General features: G+C 33.6%; 6 protein-coding genes across 6 annotated transcripts; 4 read left to right on the forward strand and 2 right to left on the reverse strand.

The window, feature by feature from the left end:
• Nucleotides 1-527: 527 nt before the first annotated feature.
• DFA_09017 (uncharacterized protein) lies at nucleotides 528-3,264 on the forward strand (the record flags this gene model as incomplete). Its single annotated transcript, XM_004354827.1, has 4 exons — nucleotides 528-1,307; nucleotides 1,547-2,816; nucleotides 2,961-3,016; nucleotides 3,193-3,264. The coding sequence occupies 4 exons, from the start codon at nucleotides 528-530 to the stop codon at nucleotides 3,262-3,264; spliced, it is 2,178 nt and encodes a 725-aa protein (XP_004354879.1).
• Nucleotides 3,265-3,338: 74 nt separating this feature from the next.
• On the forward strand, nucleotides 3,339-9,966 carry fimC (actin binding protein; the record flags this gene model as incomplete). The annotated part of the gene is made up of 5 exons (XM_004354828.1): nucleotides 3,339-5,408; nucleotides 5,476-6,921; nucleotides 6,989-8,893; nucleotides 8,970-9,236; nucleotides 9,319-9,966. The coding sequence occupies 5 exons, from the start codon at nucleotides 3,339-3,341 to the stop codon at nucleotides 9,964-9,966; spliced, it is 6,336 nt and encodes a 2,111-aa protein (XP_004354880.1).
• A 169-nt stretch (nucleotides 9,967-10,135) lies between these two features.
• On the forward strand, nucleotides 10,136-11,233 carry DFA_09019 (uncharacterized protein; the record flags this gene model as incomplete). The annotated part of the gene is made up of 4 exons (XM_004354829.1): nucleotides 10,136-10,177; nucleotides 10,607-10,648; nucleotides 10,832-10,860; nucleotides 11,041-11,233. The coding sequence occupies 4 exons, from the start codon at nucleotides 10,136-10,138 to the stop codon at nucleotides 11,231-11,233; spliced, it is 306 nt and encodes a 101-aa protein (XP_004354881.1).
• Nucleotides 11,234-11,849: 616 nt separating this feature from the next.
• DFA_09020 (uncharacterized protein) lies at nucleotides 11,850-12,278 on the reverse strand (the record flags this gene model as incomplete). The annotated part of the gene is made up of 2 exons (XM_004354830.1): nucleotides 11,850-12,113; nucleotides 12,228-12,278. 2 exons carry the CDS (start codon nucleotides 12,276-12,278, stop codon nucleotides 11,850-11,852), a joined length of 315 nt encoding a protein of 104 aa, XP_004354882.1.
• A 791-nt stretch (nucleotides 12,279-13,069) lies between these two features.
• Nucleotides 13,070-14,001, forward strand: DFA_09021 (diacylglycerol kinase protein DgkA; the record flags this gene model as incomplete). Its single annotated transcript, XM_004354831.1, has 2 exons — nucleotides 13,070-13,378; nucleotides 13,462-14,001. The coding sequence occupies 2 exons, from the start codon at nucleotides 13,070-13,072 to the stop codon at nucleotides 13,999-14,001; spliced, it is 849 nt and encodes a 282-aa protein (XP_004354883.1).
• Nucleotides 14,002-14,158: 157 nt separating this feature from the next.
• Nucleotides 14,159-15,072, reverse strand: DFA_09022 (v-SNARE family protein; the record flags this gene model as incomplete). The annotated part of the gene is made up of 4 exons (XM_004354832.1): nucleotides 14,159-14,170; nucleotides 14,230-14,328; nucleotides 14,417-14,678; nucleotides 14,744-15,072. The coding sequence occupies 4 exons, from the start codon at nucleotides 15,070-15,072 to the stop codon at nucleotides 14,159-14,161; spliced, it is 702 nt and encodes a 233-aa protein (XP_004354884.1).
• Between the last annotated feature and the right edge of the window lie 98 nt (nucleotides 15,073-15,170).

Genomic DNA, 15,170 nt, shown 5'->3' on the forward strand with positions numbered 1-15,170 from the left:
TTCCACATCAATAATAATAACGGTTGAATTGTCTAATTATAAATCATTACAATTTCTCATCTCACTACTCTACTCTACTCTACTTTACTTTTGTTTATTCCTTTAAACAGTTTTTATTTCTTTTAAAGAGAAAGAATAGAAAAGTATTGTCTCTAGTAATCTCTTCTCTCTGCAGCGTATTCACACACAAAGACAAACAAACAAACAAACACACACCACATCGTCGAGAAGTGAAGCAGCGACCAGGCAGCATCTATCATCATCGCATCAGTATCTACTCCCACTCCCCTCACCCCACACTCACACCTCAATCTTTCCCTGTAGTCATCCGTCTGTCATTGGTCGAATAATATATTTATATTATATTTATTTTTAATTTAATTCTAAATAAGGGGTGTAAGTAAGTATCAGTCAGTCTAGAGTTGGTGAATATATTCACATTTCATTTCATTCAGTTATTTATTCCATTTCATTCATTGTAGTAATAATATATATATTTAAAAGGGAATAATAATATAATATAAATAATGATTAAATCAATTAAACACGCAAGAGCAGATAAAACCAAATTCAAGTATACTATTGACTTTAGAAGATTGACAGACTTGCCATCAGACTTGGTTGGAAATGTCGTTCAATTACATTGGTCTCGTGGAGACCATAAAGGTGAGAGTAAAGGATACAGAGTACAAAAGAAAGAAAGAAAGACACCTGGAAACTCACCGACCACTGAAAGACGTGATCATGTAGTATCATTTGCAGCTACCACTCCATCATCATCATCAACAGCAACAGCCGTTTTAAATGCATCCAATGCATCGACTACTAGTGACCAAACTACTCCGCCACCTCCAACACCATCGACAGCCGCTGAAACATCTACCACCACATCACCAATCACCTCTACAGAAACTGCATCAACAACCACAACCACAACCATTCCAGTGGCATCACAATCACCACCACCAACACCGGCTGTTGAAGTGACCAAAGACACTACACTCACTAGAAAACAGGCCAAACTATTGATTGGCAATTGTATCGATGGAGACAACAACCTTCCAAGTGGCAATGGTTATGTTGTCATGAATGAAAAGATGGCTATTCCAGTGACACTGTATTCTAGTAGTTCACATCAAGAACTTCCTGCTCCATTTGAACAAAAACTGTTAACTATTACTTTACTTCTCGGTCAATTGACTCTGGCAACTGTATCTGTAGATTTGGCACTCCACTATCAAGATAATGGAAGAGAAGTCATTTCCATACCTTTCCCTTCGTCATCCTCCGTTCAACCAACTTTAATGGTATGTGTCTCAAAAAAAAGAAAAATGTGGTATTTTTCCATAACCACCACCACCTCCACTTTTTCATATTTATTATAAAAAGAAATCAAGGAATAGAAAGGAATAGAAATATATATATATATATATATAATAATAATAATAATAATAATAATAATAATAATAATAATATTGATCAACAAAACAAACTAACCACACATATATTAATATTAATATTATTTTTGTTATATTATATTATTTAGTTATCATTAAAAGCAAAATGTAAAGATAAAGAAAAGAAACAGATATTATTAAAATCTAATAATACAAATATTTCAAATGGAGCTGGTGGTCATGTAAATCATAATATGTTGAATCCACATTATCATCCAACTGCAATTAATTTAAATAATCATAATAATAATAATAATAATACTTCTCATTCTCATTCACATTCACATCATCATCATTCCCTTCATAATAATAATAATAATACTAATAATACAACTACAACTACCAACTCCACAAATCCATTAATGGATAATAATAATAATATCCCAAATATAACAATTGTAAATCCAACAGGGATCGATATATCAAACCAACCATCTTCATTACAACAACAAGACTGTGATACACTTACATCTGGGTCATTGGTTAGGGATCCAACAACAGAATCTTTGATTACTTCTACTTGGTCATCGGATGATGATAGTTCAGACGATACATTTCACATTAATGAAAAGGAGTTGGCAAGAAAGACACTTGAAATTAGAGCATTGACAAGTAAGTTGATTCAATGTGAATCACATGTTCAAGAGACTGCCAAAGTGATCCAACAAAAGGATAATGATATTCTCACGATGATTAAAAAGGTGGAACAAGCTCAAACAGCAGTACTCGAGTATGAAGAGTCTGCTCATCGTTCAAAAGTAATGGAAGAGTATGCCAATAGAAAAATGATCTCCCTCAGTCAAGCTTTGGAAAGTCAAAAAAAGTTACAACATTTTGAATCAACTCATCATCTCATTGCCACCGTTCCAGGTGACTCATCCCATCAACCACATGTCCCACTACTTGAAAAGAGTCTTGAACAAAGAATCATGGAATCATTAGAATTGAATGAAAGACAAGAAGCACAAATCAAAGAAAACGAACAATTATTGGAGAAAAAAGAGAGTGAATTGGAATTGTTACAACAGACAATTGAAGAATTGACAGAACAAATGGAATTGAAAAACAAAGAGATTGAACAAGTGGTAGAAGGCAGTAAACAATACTTTGAAACTCAACTTGGTAAAAAAGATGAAAAGATCAAGAAACTCAAAGAGTCTTTGGAAACTGTCATTAGAGAAAGTAATCACAAGGATATTGAATTAATAGAACGAGAAAAACAACAAGAAAAGTTGAGACTTGCCAATCCACAACCTTCATCTTCACAGTCGACTGCACAATCATTATTATGGAATCCAATTGTAGCTTGGTCATTTGCTCTATTTTGTTTTATGATGTTTTATTTAAAATCTCAAGATTGTTAATAACAATATATCAATATATCAACCCAACACACAGAGTTGTTGTTGTAACTTACACACAAATATATTAGAATGTGGAAAAAACATTAATATTATATAAAATCATATCAAATAAATTCTAGATCATTATTTATTTAAATAGATACTTTTACCTTCTCTATCCATCAATCCATCTTAGTTATTTACCAAGTGGTAAGGGTATCTTCCCAAAAATAGTATTTTCAATAAATTCAGTGAATCACGAAAAATGGAGGGCGCCAAAACAACCAGATGACCGCAATTCTGTGAGGAGTGCGGAGCAAAGCCGTTATCGAAAATTTGAATTGAATTGCCTTGCTCTCCCAACTGATCATTCATTCATTATCTCTTTGTAGTGCACTTATCATCTTATCAACTACTTCACTTCTACTACACCCTCTCTCCTGTCAAGATCAATGACATTGTAAATAATAATAACCAGAGATATATATAAATAGAGAGAGAGATCGAAAGGATAATAAAGACATAGACAAACACAAACATGGATATGTCATTATTTACAGGTATCACCCTGTTTAGTGATGATAACATCCATGATCAACAACAACAACAACAACAAGATGAAGGTGATGAACAACAAAATAGTAGTGCATTATCCACATCTAATGATAATAATAATAATAAGAGTGAAATAATGAAAGAATGGTTTAATGAACATTATTATAATCTTATACAATACCATGCAATTAGAAAGACAAGATTACAAGAATTCAAGACCGAGTTGAATAATCCTGCTGCATCACCAATGAGCAAAGAGGAAAAGAAAACGTTGCAACTTGAACACTATCAAAAGGAAACTGCCTATCTTAGATTAAAGAGAAAGACAATACAACAAGACTTTGAACCACTTTTCATATACACTTCTATAAAGTCTAAACATAATCTATCAGATGAAGGGACTTTATCTTCCTCTGCAACTACCACCTCATCCTCCTCTACCTCCTCCTCCTCCTCTTCTGACAAGAAAAAGAAACCATCACCTAAATCACTCATTCCAATCTCAAAAGATGCCGATGGTAACAAACAAGTGCGTAAAAAGAGCGGTACTATTGCAGCAACTGCATTATCACCCCAATCTCCAGATTCAATTGATTTCTCTATTAAAAAACAATTAATCAATAATAATAATAATAATAATAATAATAATAATAATACACCTACAACTACATCAACGACATCGACGACGACGGCATCATCATGGACAAGTGCGACACCAATTAATAATAGTAATAATAATAGTCATCAAGGATATTTGGCAACACCATCATCACCACTGCCAAATATTAGTTTTAATCAAGGTGGTACTATTATATCATTTTCAAATTCACCTACTACTTCATTTGAAGATCTATCCAAACCACTTGCAAAGAGTAGTAGTGATATCCCACCTTCTACTTCTACTACTACACCTAGACAAGTTAGATTCAGTAATGATACTGATAGTATACCAACATCACCGGCCGACAATGCAACCGACTTTTATGATCCACGCGGTAGTGTACGTCGTACCAAGAGTATATCGAGTATCACCAAAGACCGTGGAGGATTGGCTTCATACACTCCAACACCACTTAAAAACAAATCCTATACTATGCAATTCAAGGTCGATGCCAAGGTCAAATTGGAGCAAACTGAAAAACTACTATTTGAAAAGGAGGAGGATACTCGTGTGGCCGCAGAGATTGGTCAAAGATTGTTGGATCGTATCCAAGAGTTGGAAGACGAGTTGACACAGACAAAGTCAAAAGAGGGCGAGCAACAGAAACGTCTCGAGGCAATGGACCAAATCACAGATGAAAATGGTCGATTAAAGACTGAAATCCTGATGCTTGGCAGCAAGGTCGATAGTGCATCGATGGAAAATGCAGCACTCATTGAAAAAGAGTCTCATCTCGAGGAAAAGATAACACAACAACACAATTGGCTGCGCAATGAATACACTCCCATGCGATCACGTACCATCAATCAACAAAAGGAAGAAATTGAGAATCTCAAAATAAGTGTCGACCAATTGCAAGCCGCCGAGGACAAATTGAAAAAGAATCGTGATCGTCTTGCATCGCAGAATGAAGTGCTTTCTGGATCGGTTGCAGATCTTCAATTGGCACTAAAGGAAAAGGTCGATCTAAAGGATTTCGAAGTACTCAAAAACAAGATGAAAGATGCTCGAACTAAAAACAGAGAATTACGTGCACGTATTTCAGAGTTGGAAGAAAGCAGCAGTGGCTCTGCCTTGGCATTGGCAGAACCTGAAGTATTCCTCAGATCGGCATTCAACGACCTATTGAGAAATGAAGAACTCATCAATTCTACTCCAAGAATAACCAATCTTCGTGTACTATCCGATGCAAAGATCATGTTGGGTCGTCTCGAAGCAATCGTTTACAATAACAATGATATGTCGCTCATTACAACACTTGTCAATTTTTTGGAAAATGAAGCCAACAATGACGAACAAAATAGAATCCTTGCAAATAATATATTATCTCTAAATGAATCTTTTGAATCAACTGATGATAAACCTCAAGATCCTCAAACTGCTTTATATATGGTAAATAGACAAATATATACATATTATTTTAAATATTAATATTAATACTTTCTATTTTATATTTTAGTTAATATGTATTGTATCAATTCATAAATATACAAAATATGATAAAAAGAGATTAGAAGGAGATAATGGAACGATTGATGAATTGGGAAGCCAAGTGGAAACTTTGAAAAAGGTGATCAATAACTTGGAATTTAATTTGGGTGAAGCCAAATTGATCAATCAAAAGCTAGAGGAAGATATTGATATGCTAAAGACACCACGTCACAATAATGAGTTTATGTCAATGGCCGATGAATTAAAGAGTAGTGGTCAGATCGTTGACCAAAGTGAATTAGATCGTGTTCGTCAACAATATGAAAAACAAATTGTTGAAATGGATCAAATGCAACTTTCAAATGCATTCGAGATTGAATCACTCAAACATCAACTGGAGAAACGGTCACAATCTATCCAAGAATTACAAGACAAGTTGAATCGTTTGGGTGAGGAGTTGACCAGTGAAAAGGAATCACTTAAAAAGGAATTGGATGCATTGTTGCAAGATAAAAAGAGTTTAGAGGAAGCACTCGTACAAGAAAAGAAAGAGTTGAGTGATACTCAACAAAGAGAATTGGCTCTACTTGGTGACTTGGACAATTTACTCGAACAACTTTCAAATGAAAAGAGTAACTTTGACAGGACACTACAAGATGAAAAAGATCAATCCAAAAAGATTTTACAATCACTCGAACAAGAAAAACTTCAACTCGTCCAATCCATCGAACAACTTGTATCTGAAATTCAACAACTCCAACAAAAACAAAAGCAACTTGAATCAACCATTGAATCAATGCTCATTGAAAGTAATTCGTTAAAGAGTGAAGTGGAAACTTTAAAAGACACTATCATTCTAGAACAACAAGAAAACCAAAGATCGAAAAACGAGATTGATCAACTAAAGATCAGTCACCAAGAAACCATTGAAAAGTTAAACACTCAAATCAAAGTACTCCAATCTACAATTGAAAAGATTACATCTGATATGAATGATGGTATTCAACAACAATCAAAAGATCATTTACAATTGCAAGAGGAAATTGAAAGATTAAAAAAAGAAAATATATTATCAATTCAAGAAAGTTTATCATTCCAACAAAAAAGTCATCAATTACAACAATCTTTGGATCAATCACAAAAGGATAATGAAAAATTAAAAGACAATAATAATAATTTGACAAATGATAATAATAATTTGACAAGTGATAAACAGCAATTACAACTGTCATTGGATCAATCTAAAAATGATAATCAACAATTAAAGGATGATAATAATAATTTGGTAAATGATAAACAACAATTACAACAATCATTGGAAAAGGAAAAAGAATTGTTGGATCAATCAAAGAAGGATAATGAAAAGTTATCTTTGGATAATAGTAATTTGACAAATGATAAACAACAATTGCAACAATCTTTGGATCAATCACAAATTGATAACAAAGAATTAAAGGATGATAATAATAACTTGGTAAATGATAAACAACAATTACAACAATCTCTTGGATCAATCACAAAAAGATAATCAACAATTAAAGGATGATAATAATAATTTGGTAAATGATAAACAACAATTACAACAATCTTTTGATCAATCACAAAAGGATAATCAACAATTGAAATCAAAATCAGAGGATTTGGAAAAGGAAAAACAACAATTACAATTATCATTGGAACAATCACAAAAAGATAATCAAGAATTAAAACAATCATTTGACCAATCTCAAAAGGATAACCAAGAATTAAAATCAAGATTGGAAGAATTGGAAAAGGAAAAGCAACAATTACAACAATCTTTGGATCAATCACAAAAAGACAACAAAGAATTAAAGGATGATAATAATAACTTGGTAAATGATAAACAACAATTGCAACAATCTTTAGAACAATCACAAAAAGATAATCAACAATTACAATTATCATTTGATCAATCACAAAAGGATAATCAAGAATTGAGATCAAAGTTGAGATCAAAGTTGAAAGAATTGGAAAAAGAAAATCGATCATTGGAAAAGACAATTCAAGAATTAAAGGAAGAGATTGAAAACAAGGTTAAACAATTATCTTCGTCTGACAGTGAAAAGGATAATATTATTCAACAATTAAGAAGTGATGTAGAAGAAGCCAATAACAAAAAGAATTGTTTGTTGGCAGAACATATTGTTTCGATCAATGCATTGACATCACAACTAAAATCATTGCAATCTCAAAACGAACAATTACAAGACAGCAAAGATCAAGTCAACTCTATTGTCGAACAAGCCAACCAGACTATTTTACAATCGATCGACGCAACCAACCAACAATTCCAACAATCAATCGATCAAGCCAACCAACGTATTCAATCACTCATTGATATGATTGCCATGATTCTAGAAAAGGTACAAAAGGATAAAGAGCTACAGGACAAGGTCAAGGTTGATTTACAACACTGGAAAGAAAAGGCCAACCAACTCATTGTCGACTTGGAAAATGAAAAGGAAAACACAGAGTCTCTCACCACCGAGAACCTTCAACTCAAGGAACAAATCAAAGAGTTGCAACTTCGATTGGAGAACAAAACGAGAAAGCACAAGTCTGTCAAAGAGTTGTCGTTGCAGTTGACCGACATGATCAAACTAGTTCAACAAAAGAAAGAGCAAAAGGAGGCGAAGAAGGAATTGGAGAATACCCTTGTTGTACCAGCCGTCGACATGGTAAAGAATTACGAGTGTCCCGAAGAACCAGCTCTTCTCTCGTATATCAACCAAAAGCTCAAACCACACGGTGACTATCTCGACCATATCTTCCCACTCGACCTCTCCAAACATATTCTATGTTCCATCTATGACGGTGTTTTATTGTGTGAATTGGTCAATTTTGCGAGAGAGGGAACCATCGATGACCGTGTCGTCAACCAAAAGCCAAAGAATCAAATGGAGGTTGACCAAAACTTTAATCTTGTCACCAACTCTGCTCGTGCCATTGGCTGCAAGTTTTTACCCGGACAAAAGATGACCCCACAAACGTTGCGTGATGACCCATTGCTCGCACTATCGCTCATCTACGAGTTGGTTCGTGTCCAAATCATGGCACCCATCACCGTCGTCAACTATCCCAACCTCTTGCTCCTCAAAACACCCGATGAAGAGGTCAAACACTTTTTGGCACTTTCTACACCCCAACTACTACAGCGATGGGTTATCTATAATCTCGATAGCAATTGCACCCAAAACAACACTAATCTGCGTCGATCAATGGTCATCAAAGCCAAAGTACAAGGAACTGTCGAAGACTTGGTTCTCCATGACATCAATACCACCAAACTCTTATGTTCACTAGACAAGGAGTTGGTTGCTCCAACCACCACCACCGATCAAACAGGCATATATGAATGGATCATCAATGAATCAACAAATAGATTTGATATTTTCCCTTGGTTATCAATTCATTCATTTTTAAACGTAAGAAAGATTATATATATCTTGCTTGTTGATCAAAGTACAAAGTAGTCTAACCTTTTTTATTTTATTTTTATAGAAAAATACCAAATTAGCATTATTATATGTAACAAGTTTATTTATTTCACCAAAAGGTGTTTCATCACTTATTATTTCACAGGAATCCAATGATGGAAAGGAAGCAACATCCATTACAAAGGTTGTCCAAGAAGTCAAATCTATTTTGGTCGATGTTGATGGCACCAGAGAAGAAAGAGCCTTTTGTATGTGGCTCAATTCACTCGATGTCAATCCCTATGTTAATAATTTACAACAAGATCTTCAAGATGGTTTAATTCTATTACAAGTATGTTAATTATATAAGTATATTTAAAAGGATAATAATAATAATTAATTGTTTTATTTTATTTTTTGTTTTTTTTTAAAAGATGTTTGATAAAATTAAACCAGGTAGTGTAAATTGGCAAAAAGTAAATCAAAATCCAAACAATGCATACAAGGAATTAGAAAATTGTAATTATGCAATTAGTTTGGCAAGACAATTTAATTTCTCGATGGTCAATGTCGGAGGCAAGGATATCAACGATGGTCAATTGAAGCTGACATTGGGATTGATCTGGCAAGCTTGTAAATATCATCTTTTATCAATTCTCCAAAGCCTATGGGGTCCGAGCGGCAGTGGAGCAAGTCGGGGTGTTGGCGGGTCCAATGAGATGACCGAGGCCGATATCATCAAGTGGGCAAATCAAAAGGTAACAACCATAGGCAAAGCAAGCGGCATCAACAACTTTAAGGACACTTCTATCGGTAGTGGCATGTTCCTCATCGATCTTTTGGAGAGCGTGTGTCAAGGCTGTGTAAATTATTCGATCGTCCATCAGGGAGAAACCGACGACGAAAAGAAGGCAAACGCTCAATACATCATCAATGTGGCTCGTAAACTCGATTGTTGTATATTTTTGGTGTGGGAGGATATCGTTCAAGTTCGACCAAAGATGATTCTCACCCTTGTCGCTCAACTATATATTAAAAGTGAAGGTTTAAATCATCGTGTCGACGATACCGATGATGAATAAATAATAAATAAATAAATAAATATTTTTTTAAAAAAACAGATTCATTACTATGTGTTATGGTTGATTTATCGATTATTGGAACCAATTGTACAATGAATTTGTCGGGGTGTTATACAGTATAGCTAACTCCAAATGATTCTAGAATCTCTCGATTGCAACAAAACAAAGAATGAAATCCAATAAAAATCATGATCCCGATTTTTGTTTTGGTGTAAGATGGGGTAAAAGTATCCATCTATTTTCCCAAATTTATTTTAAACAAAGAGTAACGGTGTTGACAAAAATGCCATAGAGTAGTGGAACACACTAATACCGCTCTACTCCAATACAGAGCTATTCCTTTCATTTTCTCTTGTTTCATTGGTACAAAGCGAAACAATGACAATGAAATGGTTGGAGAGCCATACAGTAGAGTGATACTTCAAATTATTCGAATTTCTCGGTTACCGGTTCGATTCCGATCAATGCTGAACATGTTAGGCATTGTAGCTCAATGGAAGAGCGAGAAACATATAAAATAACACCTTCACTTGGTGCAACCTCTCTTTTTTGAAAATTATTGCAATGAACATCATTCGAAGTAATTATCTTTGATTTATAAATCAAAATATATTATCCGATCATAAATTCTTTTGTATAGGAAAGATATTCCGATCGGTATGGAACTTCTTTTAGATCCCTGGTTGGAAAAAAAAAAAACAGCAAAATTAATTTAAAAAAGACATATTATGTCGGCTGTGTGTTTAGTTTCGTTTTTTTCTATCACCATTATATTTTGTGATATCTCTATATAATTTACAACAGGTAATATTCTCTTGTATAGATTGCTTAGAATAGAATAAATACTCATTTGTACTTTAAATAGATACTAATTGATTCATGGCTATCAAGATCGTATCTAGGACCCCTTCTACTTCCTCTTTTACATTCGGTGGTCTAAAATGGGATAACCCAGGTGAAGGTTTCAACATATGGGTTTATCCTATATCTCCATATACAAAACTGTTTACCTTCTCACACTTCTCGTTCAATGATATCGATGGCTTGATCTCTACCGAGTTCAGCTCTTTGTAGAGCATTCTCTTCATTGGGATCATCAAAGATATCTATGGTTGGAACAACCAATCCAAACTATTGTTTGGATAGTTTATCTCCAGGGATGGCCAATGAAGCATTTGGAAACTCTGCCATCAATGAAGTTTGGGGTAGAGGGTGTAATGACATTCAATCGAAATATTTCAACAAACTGGATCAAGACTTCATTTAATTCAACAACTGGAACTCCAACCATTTTTTTAAACCATTTTTTGGCAAACAGTAGGCTTAGGGGTCTTGCCAATGGAATTAATGTTATGGTTTTCAAACTAAATGGGCTCGTGAGATATCCACCTTAAGGTGTATAGCTTTCCTACTAACGATCTCTACTCCAATTCATCAGAATCTCTATCAAGATTCATCGATTCACTTGCCAACCATACTTTAATCATGGTGTTTGCTCAAGGATTCAATGCCAAGACAAATTTACATCAAAACGCCATCTCAAGTCTGAGAAAGGTTGGAAGCAAATTCATTTCTCAATACACTTCCAGTGTCTCAAACGATTGTTGGTATATGATCAAAAGAATAGGCTCTATAATTCACCATCAACATCTTCTTTTATCCATATCAATGACAGTGAAGATGGTGATGACAATACCTATCAAGTTGCAGATGAAATCAATATCTCTATTATGTCATCAAACCAAAGTAATTTACCTGTTGGAATGGAGTCATTATTTTACATTTATGTTGGTGGTGTATCAATAGCTCTGGAAGGTCCATTGGTCAATGGTTTTGTGGTATGTGCTATCAGTGAAGTCGATGGACATTTACTTTATCAAAAACTATAATATTACTACCACTGATGGATCACAAGACATGGTTAATGATATTGTTGACAAAATCTCAGTTGGATCTTTGGTTGTTGTGTGTTCAGTACTCAACTCTGCTGGACCAAACATCACAATGTCGTCAGATCTGATGACCTCTCTAGAAAGCATTGGATCAGAATTTGCATATGATATCACACCATCAAGCTCATATGCTTTGATTGGAAGAAAAGGAGCTGCCAATTGGGACGGCAAACGAGCTGATATCCAACACTGGACCTGTCACTCTTTATTCCAACTTTCAAAAAAGTTCAAAGCCAATCAAACCATTCATCGAAATTGATAACCTTTCAATCAATGTAAGTATCAATTGTTTTTTTTGTCATTCACTACAATGGGTGCAAGTGTTGGTGATGGAGGATCGCTATTTGATTGACCCTCCATTGTTTGTCTAATATCTATCTATATTAACAATACACAACTGTATTCATTTATTTAATTAAAATCCAATACCTATTTTAGTGATAAGCGTCTTAACGAATCGGCCTGGCTCATGGAGTTTTGCTTTTCTGCTTCATCGTTCATCGATTGTTTTGTTCTTCCTTCTTTTGGAAAGGACCATGTTTGGTATGTTTTATATTCTGACGATTACAATTCCTATACCATCATGGTAAAGAATGATAAAGAGCCCTCGAACCCGCACAAATTGGAAATTAAATAATTTTGAGTAATAAATTATTTTTTTGTAGATATTAATTTCTTTTGTCAAGTGTGATTCCAATCACGACGACTGATTGTTCAGAATCCAATTGAGTTTGGTTAATGAGGAGTGTTTGAATTGATGGTTAGGTTTTGTGTACACAAAACCATATGGTATATTTTGGTTGGTTAGAAAATGAAACGTTGGCTGTGATTTTGGTATCGTTTGAAAGTGTATGGTTACTAGGAACTACCAATTCATAGACAGAATTTGTTAATGAGCTCTGATCTGATGTTATAAATATTTGGTACCCAACTACTCATCAACAACTCTTTTAGCATTTCATTATCCAAACTCATTGGTTTATGATCGGAATATGGAACTTCTTCTAAATATAGATCCCTGGTTGGGAAAAAAAAAACAGCAAAATTAATTTAAAAAAGACATAATATGAACCGAATGGGCATGACAAAGAGCATAGAGACAAAAGCTAACTCTTAAGAGAGAAAGAGAGAGATTTATATAAATCAATCAAATGTCAGGACAACCCCATTTACATACATCACCACCACCACCGCCAACTACTGCTAGTATGAATAGTAACAACTATATGACAGTGACAGTACAAAGAGATTACAAAGAGTATATAACTAGGTTTGAAAGAGAACTACCCAATGAATTGACGGGCAAGGTGACACAGGGTGAATTCAACTATACAATAGATAATATTAACAAGTTGTTGGCAAGAGCAGAAGACATTGATGCTCGTAGTGTCTATGAAGAATGTATAGGTTGTCTTACATTCTTTTCAATCTTTTTATGGTATAAGGATAAATATTCAAAAGTAAGATAACAACAAGTTATACAACATTAAAAGACTACTGGTCATTATGTCATACATATTAATCTATTATTATTATTATTTAGTGTGTACACAAGATTACCAAATTCATACAAGAACAAAACAAGACTGTATATAATAACAAAGGCATATCATGGTTGAATCCAATGAGCAATGGATTTTTAAAGATTGAGATTCTGGTTCAAACATCATCTCCCTATCAATCAAATATCTCTCCACCATTCTCTAGCAGCGCAACTTCTATCAGTACATCTACCATTTCTCCCACCTCTACAAAATCACTTACAAGTACAGGTAGTACTTGTCAATCAACTCCAAACAATAATAATATCCATGTAAATAATATAAATAATAATAATAATCAAAATCAAAATCAAAATCAAATCATTCCACCTATATCGGCGTCATCATTAAATAGAAATAATAATAATAATACCGAAGAATCATCAACTAATAATAATAATAACCAGGCATCTGGATCATCATCACATGAAAAACAAACCGATACAATTATAAATATAACCAACCAAGAAGATAGTGATAGCGATAGTGACTCTGATCCAGACTTTTACCAATCATCTTTTCCAAGTAGTGGAAATAAATAATAATCTGTCTAGACACTAATAATATAGAGAGAGAGATCCGAAAATTTTTTTGGCCTATATATATTTTTAGAACAAACCAAAAATATACACATGTATGGAAATAATAATATATTTCCATATTAAATTAATGTTTTCCAATACCAATTGAAGTAGTAGTTTATTCGACTATCTAAAGAAATACCAAAGAATGCCGATGAATATCAAGATTAAAATCATTCCGCTATATACAATAATTTTATCTTCCATTTGTCTTCTTCTAATCTTATTCATTACACTCCTTGAAATTCCCAATGTATTTGCAATATCATATATTTTTTTATGAACATTCTAAATAAAGATGGTTGGTTGGATTAGTACTAATCCAAGTTGATCCAAGAACAATCGATTTTTTCCTTCTTCTTCTTCTTCTTCATACCTTTAATTTTGAATTTTGACCAACTAAAGCAAAGATAATATTTGCACCTTGTTCAGTTAATTCATCTACTACTTGGTTACTATCGCCCAATAATTGATTTTCTTTGATTAAATTGCCAAGAGTTGATCCTTGAGCATCCTTTCTTCGAGAGAATAATTTTGATCTTTCCTCATCTTCCATTTGTTTCTTATATTTGTGTTGTAAAAATACATCCATTGATTTTCTTAATGATTTACATTCATCAACCATTTGTTTAACCTTACTATAAATAGAGAATTAAAAAAAGGTTAGATCAAAAATAGAATGATTCGTTTGTTATATATTTACATTCTCCAAATGTCTCTTTTAGCAGCCGATTCTGATGATACCATTCCATCCAATTGATCTGTTATTCTAGAGAGTTGATTGATATTTGTTGATAATTGTCCTTGTATAATGACCGATGTGTCTACACCAGTCTCCATTTTCTCCAAATCACTTTTGATTGTAAATAGTAATTTATTTGCATTCTTGTATAGTTCATCAATTGATGTTGATGATGATGATGATGATGATGAAGAAGAGGATGAGGGTATTGATGATGCACCTCCATATCCTCCTCCCCCATACATTGTTGTATTGGTTTGTTGTTGTTGATTATTATAAGGATGATACATATATGATAATGATTATATTGATAAAAGGACTCCTGTTGTTCAACTGTATATTAATATATCTCTAGAGATTATTCTTCTTATATTATATGTTTGATAAA

The sequence above is a fragment of the Cavenderia fasciculata genome (assembly GCF_000203815.1).
Source record: "Cavenderia fasciculata unplaced genomic scaffold Scf_EU5ZYIE01BBABR-5, whole genome shotgun sequence".
NCBI lineage: Eukaryota > Evosea > Eumycetozoa > Acytosteliales > Cavenderiaceae > Cavenderia > Cavenderia fasciculata.